This window comes from Mangifera indica, chromosome 4, assembly GCF_011075055.1.
Source record: "Mangifera indica cultivar Alphonso chromosome 4, CATAS_Mindica_2.1, whole genome shotgun sequence".
In the NCBI taxonomy this organism is placed as follows: domain Eukaryota; kingdom Viridiplantae; phylum Streptophyta; class Magnoliopsida; order Sapindales; family Anacardiaceae; genus Mangifera; species Mangifera indica.
The window spans coordinates 15845547-15870215 of record NC_058140.1 but is presented as its reverse complement, the minus strand read 5'-3'; the positions used below and the strand labels follow the sequence as shown (position 1 = coordinate 15870215).

The window sequence follows — 24669 nt, the reverse complement described above, 5'->3', positions numbered from 1 at the left end:
AAAATTTTCAAATATACCTCTTAAAATTTTATTTAATCCATTTTAAATTTTATTATATCTTCATTAATTGTCTTATATTTTAATTTTATTTAATCTTGACTCTTCTCAGTTTTATTTTTTGAGTTTGTCAATATCTTATTATATATTTAAGAGCGTGCATATATAACATATCTCTTCATGTGTAAATGAATGGCCAAAGACTCTCACCTAAGTTTTACTGAAATGACAAATTCATACTCTTTAATGTCACACTTGCATATATACTCTAAGGGCAAAATAGTATTTTCGTATATATTGTGATTATGTATGAAGTGGCATAGGTTAAACATTTTGATTAAGTGATATAAGTTGATGAATGGTTGTGTATGCATGGTACATACTTGTTCATCCAAATGTTATGTTAGTAGAATGGATAACTGAATGGATAATGTATGACATTAGATATACAAAAAAGGGATGCATGACTGTGCATGTTTTGAATGTACACCCATGTAACCCATTTTAGAAAAATCTTTATAACAAATCTGTTATCAAGCATTAGGGGAAGGATATCCCATAATTTCATAACACACTCTTATACAACTTTGATTGAAAGAGATAAGCTTTGTATGAGTGCAATTTTGATGGTTTATTCTAATGACTTGGAAGGTAGACTTCGACAATAAGATAAAAGTTTAATGACATCGAATCTACCTGCTTAAGCGTTCAAGTATAGATATTTATAATGCTCTTTTGGCATGATCTGTGAATTTTTATGTGTGATCAATATGTTATATGATATGGGAATGCATATGGATCGGGTTTTGTGGTTTTAAAATTATAAACATAGACAGTGATTTGAGAAGATTTTGTGTTGTTTATTGTGATGAGAATTTCGAGTTGTTATGTGTTTATAGTGCTACTTCGGTAAGACTATAAGCATGAATCAAATCGAGCTCTCTGTTTATTATTCTATTTTTATCATATTGGTAGGAGCTTGGTATATGTAGACATAAATTTGGATAACAATGGTATTCCTTATATTAGTAAGTTATTAATGCTTTGACATGTCATGGCGGCTTAAAAACATGTTGGGAACTAGTTTATATTATATGGTTATGTTTGGATATTAAAAGGAGGCAAAAACTGTAGAAAGATAGTGTATCAGAGTTGTATACACATTAGTCCCAAGGTTTGGCATCCTATAGCATGGTCCCACTGAGTTGTAAAAATTGAAGAAACAACTCTAATAACTATCAGAGAGTGGATTCATAAGGTCGAACCACTCTCTCTATGAGGCTCCAATTTTGTTTATGAAGAAAAATGATTGTTTTTTGAGAATGTGTATAGACAATGGGAAATTGAATAAGATCACGATCAATAATAAATACCCATTATCTAAGATTGATGATGAATTCGATTAATTGAGGAGAGTTTTAGCTTTTTGCTACAATTGACCTAAGATCAGACTATCATCAAGTCAGAGTAGCTGGAAAAGACATATTGAAGATAATATTCAAAATAAGATATGAATACTACTAGTTTGTATCAATGCCTTTTAGATTGACAAATACCCTAGAAATTTTCATGAATATGATGAATTAAGTATTTCAATATTACTTAGATAAGTTTTTAGTGGTGATCATTGATGATATTTTGATATATTCGAAGAGTCATGAAAAACATAAAGAATACATGAGGTTTATGTTGTAGAGGCTAAGGCAAAAGCAACTATACACTAAATTCTCCAATTGTGAATTTTTGTTGGATTTATGTAACATTCTTGGGCATGTAGTATCAACTAAAGACGTGTTTGTGGATCTAAGTTAGATTGAAGCAATGTTAAACTAGCAAAGGTCAAAGACGATTAAAATGGTTCAAAGTTTCCAAAGACTAGTTGGATGTTACTGAAGGTTTGTTGAGAGGTTTACAAAGCTAACAATACCTCTCACAACTCTAAAAGGAAAGAAACATTATTTAAGTAGACTAATTCCTATGAGGAGAGTTTTCAAGAATTAAAGAAAAAGTTGACAACTCTCCTATGTTTGACCTTACCAAAAGATGGGTTGAGTTTGACATTTATACAAATAAATTTAATAGTGGCATTAGGATAGCTTGATACAACAAGATAAGGTGATAACACATACCTTGAAACAATTAAAAGACTTTGAGATACAATATCCCACTCATTACATGAAGCTAGTTGTAGCAGTGTTTGTATTAAAGATATGAAGACACTACTTATATAAAATAGGTGTAATATATTCATCGATTATGAAAATTTACGACATCTTTTCACATAGAAAAAATTGAATATGAGAAAGAGAAAATGATTGAAGTAAAAAACTATAATTGTAATTTTAAATATCACTCGAACAAAGCTAACATAATGGTCAATGTTTTAAATAGAAGCGTGTACTTGTCCGATATTACATTCTAGAGAGATTCATTTGAAAGTCTAGATTATGTTGTCTAGCATTCAGTAACATGGTTTGAAAGTCTAAATAGAACATGTTGGAGTATGCTAGACTTGATAATTTAGCAAATTTTTACTGTTTTTTTTCCCTATTATTTACTATTATTTATTTCAAAAGTAATTATGTTAAGTCAGGTAATTTTATAGCTAAATTTGTCATTTCATTTTGAGAAATAAAAACCAGTAAGAGTTGCTATAAAAAGGAATTTGTCAGATCAATTTTAACAGATTAAGGATATTTTACACATTTAAAGAAAAAATTAAAATAGTTGATACTTGGAAGTACAGGGATCTGAATTTTACTATCAGATTTTACTGGATCTTGCACACTTGGACAGTTGGACAACACCTCAGGGAACAAATGATTTAACTCCTAGATTTATCTTTACGCTTCTGTCAAAATCTTCTCATAAACATAAAACGATAAAAAACTCTATTTGTTTCATTTGTTTAGTTTAGTTTTGGACTTAACTTCATTACCCAAAAGGATCTATTGGCTCTTAGCATCTATAGGATCAACACCAGATCCGCATTTTGCTGTCTCTGTTTTTTTTTTTTTTTTATGTTTCTGGTGTGAATGTTACAACTCATTCTACTAGGAAGTCTTGTGGAGTTTTGGGCAATGTTTTTGGTCAGTTTTGTCTGGTGTCTTAGTTGGATACCTACTTCATTGTTGTCTGTTGCTCTGCAAACATTCGTTGTCCAAAAGGCATACGTTTTCTTCAACAAATTTCCCTTGTACAGTTTCTGAATTTCGGTTTGTTCTTTGTTGGCAAGGTTTTGTACCTGCAGTTCCAAGTTAAAGAAGGTGTTTTTAATTTGATTTTGGGATCTGGGGTTTCTTATTTTGATAGAAAAGGCTTGACTTTTTTATTCATTTTAGTCCTCTTTGTTGTGGGATCTGGGTTGTGTTGGGATTTTAAAATCCTGTCAGTTTTTGGATCCGGGTTCATTCGTTTTGATAGAATGTGGTTGATTTCAGAGGTTGGGAGAAATCTTATAGTTACCTGGGTGGAATCAGGTGATTGTGAACCATTAGAATTAGAAGTATGGGCTGCGTTTGCCCCAAAGGGACTCGAGCGAACAAATATTTTGCAGAGAACAATGCTAAAAATGAGGAATTAACCAAGAAAACCTCTAAAAGATTAAGTTCCTTTAAGAAGGAGAATATGACAGTGGTGGTTGAGCCAGAAGGTGCTGGTAATGAAGCCACTACGCAGCTGATACATAAACAACCAGTTGTGGAGGATGATGTGAGGACCTCTGATGAGGGGGAAGCGGATAAGTTGGCGAAGTCCCATCTGCAAAGGCGTGGGACGGATGTAGGGGTTGATTCGGCGCAGGTAGTGCAGCCTAGGATCAATAGGATTAGTAGTGTAGGTGTTAGAGAGAGAGGAGCACAGGTTGTTGCTGGTTGGCCTTCTTGGCTGACGGCGGTGGCTGGCGAAGCCATCAATGGATGGGTGCCACGAAAGGCTGATTCATTTGAGAAATTAGATAAGGTCAGTTGATCATCTTGTTTCTCCATGTAGTTCATTTGTAATTCTGATTCTTGGCCAAGTTTATATTTTGCATAGGATTAGGTAGTAGGGAGATATGTAGTTGCCATATCATAAATCTGGAGGTCTATTTGTTTCACAATGTACGAGAGACCATGATTCTTTTTTGTGTTATCGTGAATGAACCTTTCAAATTGCTGTTTTGTTGTTTGTGACTCAAGTTTTGTGTCTGGTCTTGGGCCATAATACAGAAGCAGTACTCTAATTATTGGCTTTCAGATGTACTAATTTGTATTGGGTCCCTGTCGAAAGAAACATTTGTATTTTGAAAAGGCGAAGGATAAACTTTTTCCGTAAGTGTATTGCTTGGTTTCTCATGGAAACATCTGATTTAGACTGAAATCAGTTTAATTTGTTCATCAAAATGTGTGTACAATCTAGGAAAGGACTATAATGTATTTTTTGAAATTGTGAAGAGAGATCTAAATGATTAGATGCTTCAGGTCTGATTGTACTTACTACTTAGGTGTGTATGCTTAGTTAGTTAGACCTAATCTTGGTATTATTTTGAAATTTATCTGAGTTTTCAAGATTGATTTTGTGGCGGTCATTAGGGAAATTGATTAGTTTTAGTGAATTTACTATTATATCTCTATTTAATGGTGCAGATTGGACAAGGAACTTATAGCAGTGTGTACAGAGCCCGTGATCTGGAGAACAATAAATTAGTTGCATTAAAGAAAGTATGGTTTGCAAATATGGATCCTGAAAGTGTTCTTTTTATAGCTAGAGAAATCATTATTCTCTGGAGGCTTGATCACCCAATGTCATGAAACTTGAAGGTCTAATTACTTCAAAGGTGTCTGGAAGTTTATATCTGATATTTGAATACATGGAGCATGATCTTGCAGGGCTTGCAGCGACACCTGGGGTCAAGTTCACTGAGGAACAGGTTTTTGCATTTTCCCTTCTAGTTTTAGCTGTTGAGACCATAAAATTGCAATGATTATGTTGTACAATTTAAGCTTTCTCCCTTTCTATTATATTTTCTTATTTAGGATTATATGTTTTGGTTTTGCAGATAAAATGTTACATGCAACAACTACTTCGTGGACTTGAACATTGCCATAGTTGTGGGATATTGCATTGTGACATGAAGGGCTCAAATCTTCTAATAGATTATAATGGCAATCTCAAGATTGGTGATTTTGGGCTGGCAACTTTCTTCTGATCTCCTCAGAAGCAGCCTCTTACAAGTCGGATAGTAACCTTGTGGTACCAACCACCTGAGCTTTTGCTTGGTTCTACACACTATGGAGCTGCAGTGGATTTGTGGAGCACTGGGTGCATTCTTGCTGAGTTTTTTGCTGGGGAGCTTATCATGCCTGGAAGAACAGAGGTACTTGTCCTAGCCATATCATGCGATTCTGATTTAAGAACATGTTTTTATACTTCACTCTTAAATTAGTATATTAAATGCCTGACAAACATACTTCCAACCACACCATAGATCTGCGTTTTATATGCTGTAAGGCGAACTTGACTTGGGAACTTAAATTTTTTGCAAGTAATGCCTATTTAGTCTTGAGTAATACGGAAATTGTAAGGGATGCCTATTGTCTCTTATTCTATAATTCATAGGTGGAGCAATTGCATAAGATCTTCGAACTTTGTGGGTCACCATCTGAAGAGTACTGGAAAAGATCAAAATTGCCCCATGCCACCATTTTCAAACCTCAACATCCTTACAAGTGATGTGTTGCTGAGACTTTCAAGGACTTCCCATCATCAGCTTTGTCCCTTTTGGAAGTCCTTCTTGCAACAGAACCTGATGTCTGTGGATCCACTACTTCTGCCCTTCAAAGTGAGGTAAGTTTACAAACATTGTTGTATCTAATCCCTTCTTAATTATTTAATGCTGTTTCATTTGCAGGTTGATTGGTTAATTATATGTTTTTGTTTTTCCAGTTCTTCAAAACGAAACCACTGCCTTGTGATCCACCGAGTTTGCCCAAGTATCCATCAAGCAAGGAGTTTGATGTCAAGCTTCAAGAGGAAAGAAGGTGACCATTTCCTGCTGTTATATTATCGAATTCCATGTGCTATGGCAGATAACTCCGTGATCTACTTATATTGGTCAATGGTCATTTAGATAAAATTACACCTAGAAATCATTATCTGATTCACGAGCCTCATGCTTTGGTGAAATTTTTAAACTCGTATATATATAAAAGATACATATTCTGTGGTTCGCCTGCTAGTTTTAGGTTTGGGACTCAGAAGAATCAAGCCTTTTTTTGTTCCTCTCTTGACTAGGAGATGAATCTCAGTAACCTACCAAAGAAGAGATCCCAACTACGACCTGACCTTAATTACTAGTTAGGGAGTGGAGGATCTTTTTCTTTTAAGTAAAAAAATTATCCACTCGCTTACGATTTTCTCATTTGGAAACAGGAAAGGAGCTGTTGGCGGTAGACAACATGCTCACGAGACAATAAGAAAAGCTGCCAGAGAATTTAAGGCCGTGCCTGCACCTGATGCCAATGCTGAGTTGCCAGAATCCATACAAGTAATTTCTTCAATTTCAAGTCTACATTGAACTTTCATGCTGTACAATTACTACTAAATCATGTTTTTGTTTATAATATCAATGATCTAGCTTATCTGATAAGTAAAATATTTTAACAAATGCAGAAGCAGCAAAGACAGCCTAATCCTAAAAGCTGAAGTGAAAAGTACAGTCCTGAAGAGGATACTGGTTGTGGCTTTCCTATTGAGCCACCAAAAGGACTAACAGGAAATGTTTACTCCCATTCGGGCCAGTTAAAGCAAACTAGTACCTTAGAAACTATATGGAGTAGGATGGCAAGTGAGACTGAGCACCTTGCAGGTAGTGGGCCATTTGGCCCCCCCAGGAGGGCTGCAGATTTGAGAAATCTAAGATCCTACTTCCACCCAGATGCAGCCAGTTTGTCCAGATTTTCCAATTCAGTTGCAGCTAGAGGCCGATCCCAATTAGATTGTAGAACAGAGAGTTGAGTGAATACAAAGTGGGGCAATGACTCTGGAAAGCATGACTGGTCAACTTTGCTGGATAGTTCGAAAGCTACCTATAAGAAGGATGAGCACCTAACTGGAAAAGATTTTTCAGTGGTAAAGAAATACTGGAATCATCAAAATCACTGGATAAATTAGACACGCTTATGCACACACAGCATATGAGGTATAGGAGCAATTATAAGATTTTTACCATGTTTTCTTTCTGCATTCTCAAAATTTTGAGCAAATTTACTTTGCAATGTGTTTTGGAACTTAATCATATATTGCACCATTCTGTAGTTATGAACTAATATCTTAGTCTTTTCTATTGAGCACAGGGTTATGTTCCCAAGAAGAACTGGCTTCATTACTCTGGACCATTTATGCCACTAGGAGGGACCCTCGAGGGAATGCTGAGAGAACATGAGAGGCAAATCCAGCACACTGTCTGCAAAGCTTGTTTTGACAAGACCAAGACCCAGGAAACCTTCAGTGATAATCTACAAACAATCTCTTCTTCACAATGGAAGAAATGACAGGTGACACATGAAATCAGACTCTTTGCATGCCTAATTTTTTATCCAGAAGGTCCCTACAGATCCTTTTCAATTAGCATGCTAGGAAGAAACAATCCTTTGCGAATCTGACTGGCAGTAAACAGTTGTACATGGATTCCTTCCCCACAAGACAAAACAACTTTTTCAATCAGATAGTCGCTGCCAAGTTCTAACCAGGGAACAAAAAAACACATTAGATTACAAAGAGGAGGATAGATGAAAACGGAAGTCACTGCTGAATGTAAATTTATGGCGATGGAATTTGAGGTAGACACAACAGTGAAATTTTGGTTAAGGAATAGGTCTTTTTAGCAGATTGTTGCGAGAGGTTTGCCTTGTACAGCTAAAATATGATTTACATAGAATCAAAATTTTACCCCTTTATATGTATCACAGGCTAGACGGTTTTTCTGCAAGTTCTTTAATGTAATTCATAAGTCTTGTTTTATGGCCTTTGATCTCACTGCTTGTGTGAAGAAATTATCAATGAAAGCAGAATAGGATCCAACAAAATTTGTGATTGTATTGACCTGCCTTACAAATTTAGCTGTTTACACTCAGTTTTATAGAAATCTGTTTATTTGTTTATAAATTGTAAATGTAACAAGATGAAGTTTATTCCGAATGTGATGCTGGATTTGATGAGTTTTGGAGTTTGTCTGCAATGGAATCAGTAAGAGAAACTCTATTTCATGAGGTACCATTTAGAGTGCTTTTGTGAGAAGCATATTTAGGCCAGTAGTGTTTGCTCTAAAGCACTTGGGATGACCTTGATGAGGTTTTTCTTCCCAAGAAGCACTCCAAATCATTCTCAAAAAACAATTGCTTGGAAGCACTTTTGAAAGTCTAAAAAACAAAAGTTCTCAAATGCACTTTAAGGTTTAATCAAATTTATAACAAGCGGTGCTATGCAGACACAGCTTTTGTGCACACAACTAAGTATAGATACGATGTGTTATTATATAATTGAGTGATTTTAAATTAATAATAAAATAACATCTAATCACATAAAAATATTTCATATATATATCTATTTATGTATTCAAAAGTGGATATGTATAATTTTATTGATTATTGAATCAATTTTTAATCTTGGAGATTAATGGTTTAACCGTATTAGTATCTTTTTCATATATTTTAATAAGATATAATCTCATAAAGTTTGTATTTTGAATTAGATTTATTAAATGATGTAACACTCACATTAACTTACTTAAACCAAAATATTACTTATCCAATAAACAACCACAAAATTCATCTTCAAATTGCACAATAATAAATCCCTGTTCATAGCTTAACAGCCTAACAAAAAATATTTGCATGAGGCGGCATTTCATTATCAAACTTCCCCTAAACTTGTAGCTTCAACCTGTGATAAAAAATTAATCATTCCACTTTCACCAAATCAACAAGAAAAACTGAAAATGATGAATCAAAACTTCCCACCAAACTTAGTAGATCCACCAACCTTTTTTATTGTTTTTGCTTCATGCAAAATCATAGTAGCTCTCTTGTCCTCATCAATGTTCAATCTCTTGCCTTCATGTCTAAGCATTACAATTCAATTTTTTTCTTCCTCCAATTCTACCCAAATTCCAAAATATAACAGCCAATCTCCATTTCCCTTCACCATAATTTCACAATTCTTGACAATTCTTCTCCAATGAGGCCTAAAACCAATCCAACATTGAGCTTCAAGGTGCTCCTTCTTGGAGTTTTCATTGCCTTCTTGCTCCTTTTTGTGTTGAGATCAAGCTTATCATTGTCAAAACAAGAAGAGTCTTCCCCCATTTCACAAACAAATCATCTTCCAAAAACCTTGAGTGCAACAAAAGACTCATCAAATCCTGAAAATTGCTCACCAAGTTGTAACAAAATCCCAAGATCTCTAGCGCAAGCTCTTATTCATTACACAACGTCAACAATCACCCCACAACAAACCCTCAAAGAGATCGCAGTGACAGCAAGAATCCTGGAGAAGAAATCCCCATGTAATTTCCTTGTTTTCGGGCTCGGCCACGACAGCCTGATGTGGAGCTCGCTCAACTACGGAGGCAGAACAATCTTCCTGGAAGAAGATGAAGCCTGGATTGAGCAAATCCGACGGCGTTTTCCCATGCTGGAGTCATATCATGCCACTTACGACAGCAAAGTGAACCAGGCTAATAACTTGATGGAAGTCGGGAAAGGCCCCGAGTGCACGGTCGTGAGTGATCCAAAATTCTCGATGTGCCAGCTTGCCATGAAGGGCCTCCCGGCTGAAGTTTATGACATAAAATGGGACATGATAATGGTGGATGCGCCAACGGGGTACTACGAGGAGGCTCCGGGGAGAATGACTGCGATTTATACAGCAGGAATGATGGCGAGAAACAAAGAAAACGGTGAAACTGAAGTATTTGTTCATGATGTGAATCGCGTTGTGGAGGATAATTTCTCCAAGGAGTTTTTGTGTGAAGGGTACATGAAGAAACAGGAAGGAAGGCTAAGGCATTTCACAATTCCAAGTCATAGAGATGTTTCTGAGAGACCCTTTTGTCCCCAATAGGTAGATTTCTGTGGTGTTGTGATTTTTAATTGCTTCTTTAATTTCCAGGAAAATATTAAGTTTGCATTTTCTTGGCAGAAACTTGTCCTGGAAAGTTGAGTTTTTTCCTGGAAACAAACATATTGAAGAGTCTAATGCCCTCTTGATTTTCATCTAATGAATCCTAATAACACAGCTGGGATTTGATTGTATTAAAGAAGAAAGTAAAATGAAAAATTCTCTCTCTTTTTTTTTTGGGAAAGGTATCCATCCAGTGGTAATCTTATTCTGTTACGTTAGTTGTTAGAAATTCTCACATTTTTATATTATTGGATTAGCTTTTTTGGATTATCAGATTATTAAATTTAATGATTTTTTTTTTTTTTTATAATTCTATTTCTCTCTTCATAAATTTTAAAATTTCTATCTTATCACCTATTTTAAAACCAAGTTTGTTCTATTTTATTATGTTGGCAAGAATACTGCTTTTTTCTTGAATCAAATAAGTTGTGTGAAAAAAGCCATAAAGCATTAGACACATCAGTGATATTGAACATTATAAGATAACTAATAACAATCACTATTAAATAATAATAATAAGTTGTACCAAAATTATAAGTATTATTATTATAACATCAATTATTCTTATAATTATATTTCATACCCATAATTTAATAATATTATACATACTCATTTTAGGTACACAAATATATACACACTCATACGTATTATCACATAATTAATTATTATTTTATTTTAATTTAAAATTATCAAATTATATAACGATGTATATAAGTGTGTATATATTTATGTACCTAAAATAGATATATATAATTTTTATTATATGATAATATATATAAGTATATACCAATTTATATATTTAAAATAAATATATATAATATTATTATTCTAATTAGATATATGTAAAGAAATATGAGTGCCTTGTAAGATAAAAGAATCATCAATCAAATTAACTTGTGATATGAATATAAAATGCTAAGTATCAATGAACCTCAAAGTAACTTGGGAGGGTCACTTATGTGATAGAAGGTTCTATAAAATAATAAAAGAAAAAAATTTTAAGGTATACCCTAATCATGACCCACAATTCAATTGCCCCTCCTCATTCCAAAAGTCTTCAATCACCTTTGAAGACTACTTTACATTGCACCACATCTTCAGTACAATGACCCACCAACCAAATTGGTACAGTATGAAATGGGAAATAACAGCACCCCCCCATGTTTTCAAATGCCAAAAATGTCCCCCATACATGCAACCAGAGAAAGTATTTGTGCACTCTCAAGTCTCAACAACAAATCACATAAATTCAGTCAAGTTTAATCCCAAATAAAACATTTTCTATCCCAAATAAAACACTCTCAAGCCTTTGGGTTTTATGCTAATGCTATTCACTTTTTAGATTTAAGATATTTGTATTTTAATTAATGAATATGTCTTTCATCTATAATATGTTTAAAGATTTTGGACTTATAAACTAATCGACACTCTTATTTAGTATCAATATATAATATGACAACAAAACACATTACTTAACTCTTTTCATCTTTATTAACTGTATTACTAGAGACTATTCTTTTTTTCCTTTTGTCATTTTCTTTAATAATAGTTACGATACTATCATTCTCTTTTAGTCATTTTTTCTTTTTCTGTTATCTTTATCATCACTCTTTAATTTTTCAATTTTCTAAAAAAATCTCTCAATAACTTTAGATTTTAATTTACTTGGATTAAGAATAAATAAGTATAAGAAAAAAGAGGAAAAGAGAAATTGATACTCATAAAAAAGAAACAAGTAGGAGAAGAAAACGAAATAGTTGGATTGACATTTATTAAAAAATAAATATACAAGAGAAGAATAAAAGATACCAATATAAAAATAAGAAATTGAAAAAAGATAATTATGTCAATGTTTTAGTTTGTGTTGGAACAAACTTTTTAACCTTTCACCTAACATAATTGAGTAACAAAATTGGATGGCAAGGGAAAAATTGGACTTTTCAGACTTTAAGGGTGGTAATTCTGTTTTACAAAACCTTGGGTGGGAATGGGCCAGTTGGCAAAAAAAATCATGCTGAGAAGAATTCATTGGGTAGAGGTAGTGCAGTGGTGGAGATAGCCATGATTGACAGGTAATAAATAAATAAAAATTCACATTCACATTTCTCACATTTCTTAAGTTTCAACTTCAGAAACTTTCCTTTCCTCTTAAAACCGAAACAATCTTTCCTTCGATATTTTTCAGAAAATTTCTCCATCACCATGAGCAACGAGTAGTATGTGAATGTCTCATCTTCTCTCTTCATTTTACTCCTTGTTTATTGCACTTTTACATTATTTTTAATGTGGTTTGAATTTTTGTAGCGACTACCTGTTCAAGCTTCTACTCATCGGAGACTCCTCTGTCGGAAAGTCCTGTCTGCTCCTCCGATTCGCTGTTAGTGGACGTTTTATTTGACTTTCTTTTATTTTTTATGTTTAGCTGTATTAATTTGTTGCTTTTGTAATTTTTTTGGCTGGTGAAATTTGAGTTTTTGACATGATAATGAGGATGATAACTGAGGATTAATAATGGGTCTTGCAAAAAAAAAGTTTTATTTTTGTTAATGTTTAAGTTTTAAAGTTCAGTTTTTTGTTATTTTTTTCTTTACGTATTTTCCAGGATGACTCTTATGTTGATAGCTACATCAGTACCATTGGAGTTGATTTTGTAAGTTTCTCACGCCCTTTCTATGTACTTGCTATGCGTATGTGTATATATATGTATATTTCTGGAAGCAAATGACTAGTGGACTTAGTTATTTTTTAATTTATTTTTCAGAAAATTAGAACTGTGGAGCTGGACGGGAAGACAATCAAGCTGCAGATTGTGAGTAGAAATTCCCTTTATTGTATTTAGTAATCTACGTTTTAGAGTTTTTTTTTTTTTTTTTGGGGGGGGGGGGGGGGGGGGGGGGGGGGGGGGGGGGGAGAGGTGGTTTGCTTGAGATTGTTGTTTAGTCTGACTTTAGTTTAAATAGGTAAAGAGGATGTGAAAAGTGTGAAAGTGTCCTAATTTTGTTGAATTTTGTTCATGTTACCCAGTGGAGTGGTCACATGCTGTGAATGGTGATAACAATTCTGCATAGTGATTACCATTTTAAAAGTGCTTTGGCGGTTTAGTTTTGCATACTGATATCTTGTAGCCTGTGCTTGTTTTAGCCAATTTCACATCTGAGCTAAGTTTTGGGCTCCTTTTATGGGAATATATGTAGGAATGTGATGGTACGGTTGTGGTTCGGTGAGCTCTTTCCTTCAGTAATAACATGTCTAGGAAAATAATAGTATTGTAACTTGCTTGTTGGTTTCACATTGTGAAGAAGTAAGAAATATCGATGCTCATGAATAAGTAATAAAGTACCTATCCTCCAAATGTTCTTTATTCTCAGGATCCTCTTATTTTCTCTCGATGATATGCTGGCAAAACCGGTGGGGCAAGACATCTGCTTCATCTTGTAACCTAAATTAAGTATCTATGACAGTTCTCCAATGTAATGCCTGACACTTACTGTTGCTCATGTTTGCAGTGGGATACTGCTGGACAGGAACGGTTCCGTACTATCACAAGCAGTTATTATCGAGGAGCCCACGGGATCATTGTGAGAAACTTTTCCTAGTTTTCTTTTCCTTAACAGGAAGTGATACATTTCTCATGATCTGTTGGTGCTTGCACATACTCTTGGTTACATATACAGTTACACATGGCATATTAGCAACTCGTGGTGTATTGAATGTATTTATAGTAACTGACTTTTCATCCTTTGTCTAGCGTTTCATTGCTATAAATCCTTCTACAACATGGCATTGATAAAATATAACCACTTAGATCCTCCAATATATATCTCCATCTTGAATAATGCATGTAATACTAATTGTATTACTTATTGGTTATTTCCATCTTTCTGTAGTTTTTAAAAAAGAACATGAATGATTTTTTGTTTTCCTAATTTTATTGCAAGCATCTGAGAGTTCTTAAATGTAATGGGTTTGCAACAGATTGTCTATGATGTCACTGAGATGGAAAGCTTCAATAACGTTAAGCAGTGGTTGAATGAAATCGATAGATATGCAAATGACAGTGTATGCAAGCTTCTAGTTGGGAATAAATGTGATTTAGTTGAGAACAAGGTTGTGGACACTCAAACAGCTAAGGTATAGTTTATTACTTCTGTCTCATGAACTTTTTAAATACTGATTTTGAAGTTTTCTCTGTTGTGGTTGTATAATGAGTTGCTGTACACATGGAACTCACATATCTTTTGGTAGTTTGTATGGCTCTTTGGATATTTTTCCACTTAAAAAAGAACTTGTTCTAATAACTATTCAATGTATGTTTCTTTTTTGAACTCAACAAGCTTGTTTAATATCAATTTATTCATGTTCTAATTAACCTTTTAATAGGCGCATGCTTGGTGGGAACAGTACTTGCTAAAACACAAGTTTGACACTTCACTTAACATGTCCCATGCCTTTTCTACCATTATTGAAAAATTTCCAATGAATTTGAGTTGATGGATTCATAACAAACGATCATATGGATTAATTTTTTTGGGATAAGAAATCATATTAAACAGTTTGAAACATATTTCCTTCAAATGCTCAAAAGAAGTAATTTTGCTTTTTCTCCAATTTATTTGCTGATTTATTTTAGGGTTGTGGTTACATCATTGTTTCAGATCAGTCATGTCACAGGATCCAATTTAAACTGTTATTTAGAAGGTAAATCTGTGGTATAAGTAAATTAATTGGAGTTAAAAAGATCCAATAATGACATTTGTTCATGAACTGGATTAGTATAATATGGAAGATCAACACGTTTCCATGTTTCATTTTTTGTCAAGGCTTTCATCTCCTCAATCATGGCTTCTGTCCACTTGGAATCATTTATAGCTTCCTGCCAACCCTGTGGAATTGAGACACAGAATCATATGAAACAAAGTTAGAAATAAGATATTTAGTGCAAGCTCTGACACCTTTTCTAACGTCAATAGAAATGTCATGATCATTAATACTAGGTTCAGAGTTAGAGGAACCAAGAGTTGAAGAAGGCTCAACGTAGGTTTCCATAGGAACTGAGCTTAGAGGTAGCGCTTGACTAGGTAGAATGTGCTCAATGGCCCTATCTGCCTTGTCTTTGCGAGTGTATGTGATAGAACCTAAGGTGCACAAGAACAAACATAAGGGTTCATGCAGAAGAATTTTAACTCAAATGAGGTGGCGATATCAGGTTATTCAGCTAATAGGAGTCATACACTTAGAGCATGAAAGGGAGACTACTAGAAGTGCCTGAAACTATCAAAGTGCTTCACACTTAGGAATGCCTCTCTGTCTCTGTCTGTGTGTGGTTGGGGGTATGGGGTTTTATTTAGAGTTTCAAGTTATTTTGATAAAACTCCATGCACAACTAAAAAGATAACCCATGTAAATGACTCGGAGAGAGTAGTTTGGTTGGTTTTAGCATCAGATTTTCTGATGAGGCTTTGAAAGGTATGAACTTTACCATGAGTTCTTAATGATTAAGATGGTGCCATAGGCTGTTGCAGTGCCATCTAGTGTCAGATGCACAAATTGCCAGACAAGTATCAGTAATACATAGGACATTCTGGATTGATTTATCTAACTTGATTGTATCGGCATCTGTTCAAATGAAATGCAGGCATTTGCAGATGAGCTTGGGATTCCTTTCCTTGAGACAAGTGCTAAGGATTCAATCAATGTGGAGCAGGCTTTCTTAACCATGGCTGGTGAAATCAAGAAAAAGTAAACCCAATCGATAACTTTTTCCTCTCAGATGCTGTGATATTTTCCAATTTGCAAGTGCTTATAAATTGTTTTTATATATTGGTTACATGTCATTATCATGGTGATTTTCCACTAGCTAAAGTTGGACCTAATATAGTTATTTATCACTGAAAGAGGCTGTTTGATGTGAAACATTACTTAACATTTACCAAAACATGATTCTTTGCTGTAGAGATGTGGATTTTTTGCCCCTAATTTAACATATTTGCTGTTTCTCTTAACATTGATCATTCATATTTCTTTTGCAGAATGGGAAACCAGCCAACTGGGACCAAGTCTACCGGGACTGTGCAGATGAAAGGGCAGCCAATCCAGCAAAAGGGCAATTGCTGTGGTTAGAATTAATCTTGTAATGCTAAACTATGTTAGAAGACTGTGAGACTGTTTAACTTGGTTGTCTGTGTTATTACATGAATCTCTTAAAAATGTAAAATATTGCCTGCTTTTAGTGCTTTCTCTTTAATTAGTTCTTACCAGTGCTAAAAGTGTTTATTAGAAGTAGATGCATTACATTTGGTTTAAATACAGAAAGACTTGACTAACTAGAAGGATTCTTCTATAATTGGAACATGACTTAAAAGAAAGTCAAATGAATCTTTTACTTATTACAATAACTAACTTCGTACACAGGTATGCATTAGCGGTACTCTGATTTTCAGTTTTGATTCCTATGTAAAACTGACCTATCTTGGGTAGATTTTGGTTCCAATTTTTGTGGAACTGGCCGGTCTTAGTTTGATTCCTCAATAAAATCAAAACTTACCCGGGAATCTAATCTAAAACAAGTTTAAACACGAGTTAATTTGGATATTCAGCATATTCTTTTTTAGTTCAATTTTCAATCCACTAGCTCATAAACCACTTTCTGCAAGAATAAGGTAGAAATATACACAGCCATTTTAATTTCCACAATAGATCTCTTCCCACACTTGGAAAAAGTCTATTTCAGGACATCCGCAAGCTCAAAAGTCCAACACCATTTCATCTAAAAATCATTAAAATTCCAAAATAAATGCAAATCGAACTACAATTTCCTTCAAATTGTATTCTATTAATACAATATACACTGAATTCAACAGAAAGCTATAACATGCCTCATGCAAACTGCCATAACAAAATCATCAAATATCCGGACAACAAACAATGACACAAAAAGTTCTAACATCAATATATTATAAGTTGAAACAATAACCCTTCCGAGGATGAAAAATGAACATGAAGAGACAAAACAACATCGGCGGAAATTGAGGTAATCACAAACCACCTTCAGGTTCAGGATGAAGAGCAACAAGGTTTCTTTGTGTTGGCTTCGGATGCTCCTACTACGATAGTCTGACCTTCTTTAATGCTGGTGGGTGCTGACTCACCTGAAGCGAGTGACTTCTTACTGATTATTCGATATATCTCTGAGAGAATTGTCTGGAATGCCTTCTCAACATTTGTTGCTTCAAGGGCAGAGGTTTCAATGAATGATAGACCTTCTTTCTCTGCATAACCTTGGGCATCCTCTGTAGCAACAGCTCGAAGATGCTTCAGATCAGTCTTGTTGCCAATCATCATGATCACAATGTTCGCATCAGCATGGTCCCTGAGTTCCTTCAGCCATCGGCTCACATTTTCAAATGTTGTTGGTTTTGTCACATCGTAAACAAGAAGAGCTCCGAGGGCACCCCTGTAGTATGCACTGGTTATAGCCCGGTATCGCTCCTGACCTGCCGTATCCCATATCTGGGCTTTCACAGTCCTTCCCTCAACCTGAACACAAGAAACAAAATTCTCTTTAGCATACAGCAACTACTTCATGAAAGAATATACATTTCACAATTAATTTGGTGCTGTTTAAATTATTTTAGTTCAATAGCCTGAAGATAAAATCAATATTTTAATTTGAACTGGCTTATGACAATACATGAGTCTTATTTCCATTTTTTTTCCTTAAACCCAAACTAGCAAAAATTTCAGCATCCACACATTCCTTCAAGTTTGCTATGTCATTACGAATTGTAAACACTACAAGAGGGAGTTGAAAATATGATATTACAAATATATCTCAAATCATATTGCTTCATATTTGTCTTATGAGAATATATAGGATGATCGATATAAATATTTACTTTAAGCATTCCTAGAGATGATAGAACACCAACATTATAATTAATTGCCACTTGTCCTAACACAAGAATGGATCAGTAATAATATCTAAAACTATTGCTTCCTATTTTACATATAAATTGTTTTTCAATATTACTAAAGATAATTTAAAGTGAAACCCCCACCAAGTTGGAATGTAAATATAGGAAAAACTTGTGTGCCCCAGGTTAGATTATCTTGTCATTAAACAACAAATGAAAACAAATACTAGTTCTCAATGAGGTTCTTCTCCTAAGGTCATAAGGCAGAATTCATATAGTAAAAGAGTTCTCAATCTCAGATCTCTCTCTCTGTAAAATAGATCCAGTTTCAGCTTGCTTCAACCCAACTCAACCAGAATTCATTCAGGATGAGAAATTCCTACTCTTAGATCGTAGAAGCACCGACTAACGTAAGAGTAGATTTACTCTTCTCAAGAAGCATTCATCTGTCATTTGTCCTATCATCTTATTCAGTCATACCAAATCATAACTTGCAGTCATTGGAAGAATGAAGGTACACCAAAAAATGACATGGCAATGACGCACCGACTTCATGTAAGATGCAACATTGATATACTATTTGGAAGCGTAATATTACTCCTAGATGAAAAAAAATACCTCAACGAAACATAAGAATTAGAATAATATTATACCATCCAAGATCTAAATTAACGATTGTCATATCAATTAGGATTTCGATCAATGAGTGTATGACACATCAGCACCATACGTAGAAACTATGAGTATTGCTATGATTTCGTTACAGTCACATTCAAATCAACCAAACAAATCAAGAAACATGAAACAAAAGCACACAAATGTACACTTAGACAGATCAAGAACAAATTTAGTAACAGATCAAAACTAAATCACTCAAACTAATTTAGATCAAATCTTAACACATAACTACAACAACTAAAAACCTCAAAATAACAAATCACAATAAATTAAATTAAATTAATATTAATAATAAAGAAAAAAGAAACATAAATAATTACCTGAAGAGTACGGGTGGCGAATTCCACGCCAATGGTGGATTTGGATTCCAAACAGAACTCATTACGAGTAAATCGGGAGAGTAAGTTCGATTTGCCAACTCCCGAGTCGCCAATTAAAACTACTTTAAACAAGTAATCGTATTCCTCGTCCGGTCTCCTCGCCATGTAAATAGATATAGAAAGAAACGACAAGTCGTCCGAAGAATCAGTTGTTGGAGAAATGAAATCAGAAAACCGCAGAAAATACTGTTTTTGTTTTTTCAGTGGAGGAGAAGAGAAGAGTTCGAAGACATGGGAGTGAGTAAAAAGACGGTTATAACCCTAATATTTTTGCGAGATTCGGCTCATTTTAGGAATATAATGGGAAATGTGAATCTTTTTCTTTTAAATTTTTAAAGCTGCCTGATTACTCACCGCTGGATTGATTTCTGAATAAATAAATAAATTAATTAAATTAATAACATCGTCACATATATTATAAATTTTAAAACGTTTTAAAAGAGTGAATTATGCCCTTTTATTACCATGAAATGAGAAATATATTCATTTAAAAGTTATTTTTATATATATATATATATATATATATATATATATATTTCAAAAAATACATGTATGAGTTCAAATATGTTTAAAAAATAGTATGAAATTAAAACATAAAAAATAATTTTATAATCTTCTATGGAGTTAGTTTTTTGGAGTAGGCTAAATGCATTTTCCAATTTTTTGATATAACTAAGAAAAATTATTTTTTATATATATAGTAATCATAAAAAATTCTTTTGGATCAATAAATTTTTTTACGATATAACATAATAATATATTATTTATATGTTTAAAAATGCCGACTCATATTTTTGCTGAAAAAAAAAAAAAGTTTACAAATCAAGTCAGGAGGTTAAAGGAGATTGGGCCACACTGTGAACGGCCCACCGATACTGGACTCTTGAATCTGGGCTGTAAGATTGAGTTAGTCTTTTAGAAACCCACTTCACAACTGAATTCAACTATTCAGGCTGTACGTGCCTTTCCATGCAACAAAAGGGAAGATTATACCGGGCATCAAATATTTTTCTGAGCTAAATTTAAACGACAAGCAAAAAAACAATAATATTCGGATTGGAAGGAATACAATAGGTTGTGTTGATGAGTTGTTTTTGCATCAATATTTGAGTCAATTTTAGCTATATATTTAAGCGCACAACCCCAACTAAAATTCGAAGTACTCTTCAAAATCACTTCATCTATAATCAAGAGTTTGAGCCATGCAGTTAAAAACAACACTATAAACTCTACGGAAAGAAAATCTCAATTTCCTGAGTATGTAAAAAAGATGAGAGGAGTATATAATGCTTTAATATCAAGTGGTGAAACAATTACTGAAGGGGAGTTAGACCAATTTCATTTTTGATGGTGTAGGTCTTGAATATGACGCTGTTATAGTACATATTTTGTCTAGGTGTGATTCACCGAATAAGAGTACAACTTTAGCAAAGGCAACAGTTTTACTCGAAAAACATGAACAGAGATTAATAAGAAATTTACTCTTTAGTTTTGATTTGCTTTTGGGGGGAACAGCAAATGCTGCAAATAAAACAAATTTCTTTTGCAGTAGAAATGTCAAATAGGGTCAACCAAGTATTGGAGTTTCTACACAAATGTTGGAACCGAAACAAAAGATTTAGATCTTTCTCAATTGAATTTTAAAAATCAGAAAGTTCATAAGAACACAGTAACTGAGGGCAAAACTTTATTCGACCTAAATTAATATGCCAAGTGCATGAGAAGAGTTGGCATATTACTCTATAATGCTATCACAGGTTTGATATCAGCTATATTGGCGGCCACACATAAAGCAATTTCATGTCTAATAACATTGTGAGGAATGAGAAGAGGATGGTGGATGCGTTAAAGACTGCCAATTCAATAGGTCAGATTGACCGAAACATCGAGATTGGGGTACTACCATTTTCCCTTGTCACACAAATCTTAAGATTCAAACAGTGTTGTATTCAACAATAAACTCATGTTTTGACCAAAACAGTGTTGTATTCAACAATAAACTCATATTCAACAATAGATTCAAACATGGTGGATGTGTTGTGTTCAAACAGTGTTGTATTCAACAATAAACAGTGTTAATTCTTAGAGAGAGAGAGAGTTGATGAAATTAGCCTACAAAAAGTGTTCCTCATGTCATCAATTCTGTCACCTCATTTCATATAGACGAAGAGTTGGGATGATTTTACCACTTCCGGAAAAAAACAATATCTAGAAGACTACATGAGAGAAGATATATCTATCCTTGGCAAATTTATCTCTCTTACGAATTTTATTACTTGTTTTCTTTGGCAACCGAATTTTATTACAAGTTTATGGTTTGTTTCCTTTGTCCATTCGAAAGGATGAATTTAGGTTATTTTCATGCTCTCCTTCTAAAGACTCGTTCCAATTTTTTTGATTAACATACTTTCTTCTGTCGAAAAAAAAAGGAATTCAGATGCTTTTTTTAGTTTACATACAAGTTAAGTCAACATATAAATTGACTTAATATATAGTTTACAATAAACTGTTAGGTATAGATTTTAACAAAATTAGGTTTTGAGGAGAGCTAGATTGCACTCGACTTAAACCGTACCTCAAATGGTTTTTGGAGGTGAAATAAAAAATAATCTGAAACTCTGTCTTGAAAAGATTTTAGCATCCTTTATCTCTTTATAATTCTTTCTCCCATTTAATTTTATTTATTTTCTTAAATATTCAAATCTAATTCTTATTTTTACTTTATTGTATAAAATAAAATCATAACTTAACTATTTATATAGTTATTTTAATTCAAACTTATTATATAAAATTGGTTAATTAGTAAATATTTTAAAATGAAAATTGAAGAGAATATAGAATTGCACAAAAGCTGTTATGATAAAATAATCAATATTTTGGGCGCTTTATACTTTCATCAAATCTTGAACAGGAAACATATATAAATCCCACATGAAACATCCCAGTTTTGTTGTAAACAAGCTCATAAATATAATTTGCCAATATGTAGATAAATAAAACAGTTAAATCGATGTAAATATTAATATCGGCAGGAATATTGAGACCCCACGACATTAAAACCACAAAAACGAAAAAGAAAGAATGTAATTAACCTTCTTAAATGGTGGAGGAAGAAGACATATAGAGCCAACCCACAACCCACTAATTATATTTGTGGTTGGCTTGAGGTTCTAAAGTTAGATATGCTGAGGAGTTAGATCATAAAGCAACTGGAGCAAAAAAGTTGCAAAATTGGATGCTAGTGAAGAAGCATCCGACAACAGTGCCTTATTTTTCCTTTCAATTTTATATGTGGTAGTAAAAATGTTGCAAAAGATGAAGCACACGCAGTAAAAGCACAAGCATGTAAAGAAAAGAATTTTTTACTATTTTAAGGTTAATCTGAGAATTTCCGTACGCTCTTAATCAGCAAAGTGGGGCACCTAAGCAAACTTCCAAATCTAACCTTTGCGCTTACTAACAAATAACAGGCACAAATCCATAAACAATGCGATTAACAACTTTGTACCAAAAACTGCTTAACTTTATGAAATTAGTGTTGGCTTAAAAATTACTTATAATCACCGTCAAACACGGGCATAATTAAGTTATGACTGACAGTCCAGCCTTCGGCGAATTTTGACCTAAAAAATTCATAATAATTTTCAATAATCTATTTTCTCCAACATATCTTTAAAAAATTTATAAAACACACTCTCTTGTTCTTGTTTATACAACTCTTTTTCTTTATTTTTAAATTATACTTTTTTTATTATCTTGTTTCGTCGTTCATATTCTTTATATATATATATATTTAAAATTGTAGTCTAAAATTTCATATGATTAGAACTTGAGTTCAGAGGACAAATCCTAAGAATTTGAGTCCTTATATGTAGTCCAAATGCTTTAAATATTATAATCAGTGTTGGAAACTTAGCGATTTTGGTTTCTTCGAACCCTAAAAATGTTAAAGAAATGCACATTCTGCTTCGTATATTTAACCATTGATGAGGGACTTTTGATATGAGACTTTGTAGATTGAGTAACTTTCAAGGAAGTTTCTTCTATTAAGTTTATGATCTGAAAATGAAAGAAAAAGCAGCGGTGAGAAAGAAGAAGCAAAAGCTTCAAGATGGCACTACAATTGAGGGTATTCAAACACGAAACTTTATTATCTTCGTTTATTTCAAGTTCTCACATATATGCTTTTAGAATTAGGGAAACTGGGACATTTGCAGACCAGCAATTTGGCTATTGTATCAATCTACTCTTGTGTGATTTCTGTTTATATGATTCTGGAAAGGCTGAAACACGTAACAAGAAGCCTTCAAACCCGGGGTTTCTGTGTTTCAGTAAAACTGAAAATTTATCTTAAAAATTGTGTTGAAAAAATAAAACTGAAAATTTTACACAACACTGGTTGTGAACTCAGAAATATTCATAAGAACTAGTATTGGCTATATTTATAGGAATATCTATAGATGATGGCAATCTAAAAAGTGAATCCAGATTTTCCAATGGGAAAATCTCATTTCCCATTTTACCCCTTGTTTAGGGCGCAGATAAGAAAATCTCACATCTAAAACTTAAATTGGCAGTAGCGGCTGACTGCTCCAAAAACTGGTAATCCTGCTTATCACTGATCTTCTTGTAAACCCAACTATATGTATTCTTGATCTTCTGGAGAATCCAATTATCGATTTCTTTAAGTGTTAAATTAGTACGTTTGTAGGCAACAAAAATGGACAAAAGAGCCCCTGCAATCAAAATGATGTTCCCAAACAAACCTCCGACAATCAAACATACCAACGAAACTATGGAAAGAGATCCAGAGATGAAACAAACAACCTCAAGGAGTTCAGAGTTGCTCATCACATCCATTAACGCGAAACTGATTATTGTCAGAAGAAATATGTAAAAACTCACCGGATTTGTTTTCAAAGGAGATTTAGTTTTGCCTTGGAAACACACTTGCACAACAGCAACAAGCGTTGGAATGAGAAATTTGAAGGCACTATTGGATTGCGTTAAGGCACTGCATAAACAAATCATGTAAGATAAATGACATGGCAAAGACACACCGACTTCATGTAAGCTCTCTTTCTGTCGTCTGTTTTCATCTTCAAAATCCGATGTGAGGAAAAGAGTCCTACCTCTCTGGTATTCAACTATGTTTGTGGGAATATTTGCAGGCGAATACAACTCTTGTGGGTTCCTAAACCAATGAAAGCTCTCTCTCTCTCTCTCTCTCTCTCTCTCTCTCTCTCTCTCTCATGTTCAAAATCTGATGTGAGGAAAAGAGTCATCATTGAAAAACTTCCTCTCCACCGCCGTCGTCCATAAAGCCTACCGTAATCGTCTCTTTTTTTCCTCTATTTTTAAATTATACATTCTTTATCTTGTTTCCTCATTCATATATTTTTCTATATTTATTAAAAATTTTAGTCTAAAATTTTATATGATTAGAACTTGAGTTTAGAGGCCAAATCGTAAGAATTTGAGCCATTATATGTAGTCCAAATGCTTCAAATATTACAGTCAGTGTTTGAAAACTTAGCGAT

The 24669-nt window shown here is 33.6% G+C and overlaps 3 protein-coding genes and 1 pseudogene across 4 annotated transcripts in view; 3 read left to right on the top strand and 1 right to left on the bottom strand.

Annotated features, from left to right (window-relative positions):
- The first annotated feature begins 2900 nt into the window (after positions 1-2900).
- LOC123212797 lies at positions 2901-8157 on the top strand (annotated as a pseudogene).
- A 962-nt stretch (positions 8158-9119) lies between these two features.
- LOC123213515 (glucuronoxylan 4-O-methyltransferase 1) lies at positions 9120-10343 on the top strand. The gene has a single exon (XM_044632969.1). The coding sequence runs from the start codon at positions 9214-9216 to the stop codon at positions 10096-10098; it is 885 nt and encodes a 294-aa protein (XP_044488904.1). The 5' UTR covers positions 9120-9213; the 3' UTR covers positions 10099-10343.
- Positions 10344-12213: 1870 nt separating this feature from the next.
- Positions 12214-16402, top strand: LOC123213452 (ras-related protein RABD1). The gene is made up of 8 exons (XM_044632887.1): positions 12214-12374; positions 12463-12535; positions 12761-12808; positions 12920-12967; positions 13665-13736; positions 14134-14289; positions 15794-15897; positions 16188-16402. Exons 1-8 carry the CDS (start codon positions 12361-12363, stop codon positions 16276-16278), a joined length of 606 nt encoding a protein of 201 aa, XP_044488822.1. The 5' UTR covers positions 12214-12360; the 3' UTR covers positions 16279-16402.
- Positions 16403-16923: 521 nt separating this feature from the next.
- LOC123213450 (ras-related protein RABA2a-like) overlaps positions 16924-24669 on the bottom strand; it is a 32589-nt gene continuing 24843 nt past the window's right edge. Inside the window, exons 1-2 of one of the 2 annotated variants that reach the window (XM_044632885.1) lie at positions 19070-19368; positions 16924-17694 (exon numbers count right to left, since the gene is read on the bottom strand). In XM_044632885.1, the coding sequence (XP_044488820.1) occupies positions 17212-17694; positions 19070-19234 (648 nt within the window). In that variant the 5' untranslated portion in view covers positions 19235-19368 and the 3' untranslated portion in view covers positions 16924-17211. Of the gene's footprint in view, positions 17695-19069; positions 19369-24669 lie in introns of those variants that run through there. The other variant, XM_044632886.1, reaches the window with a different exon arrangement.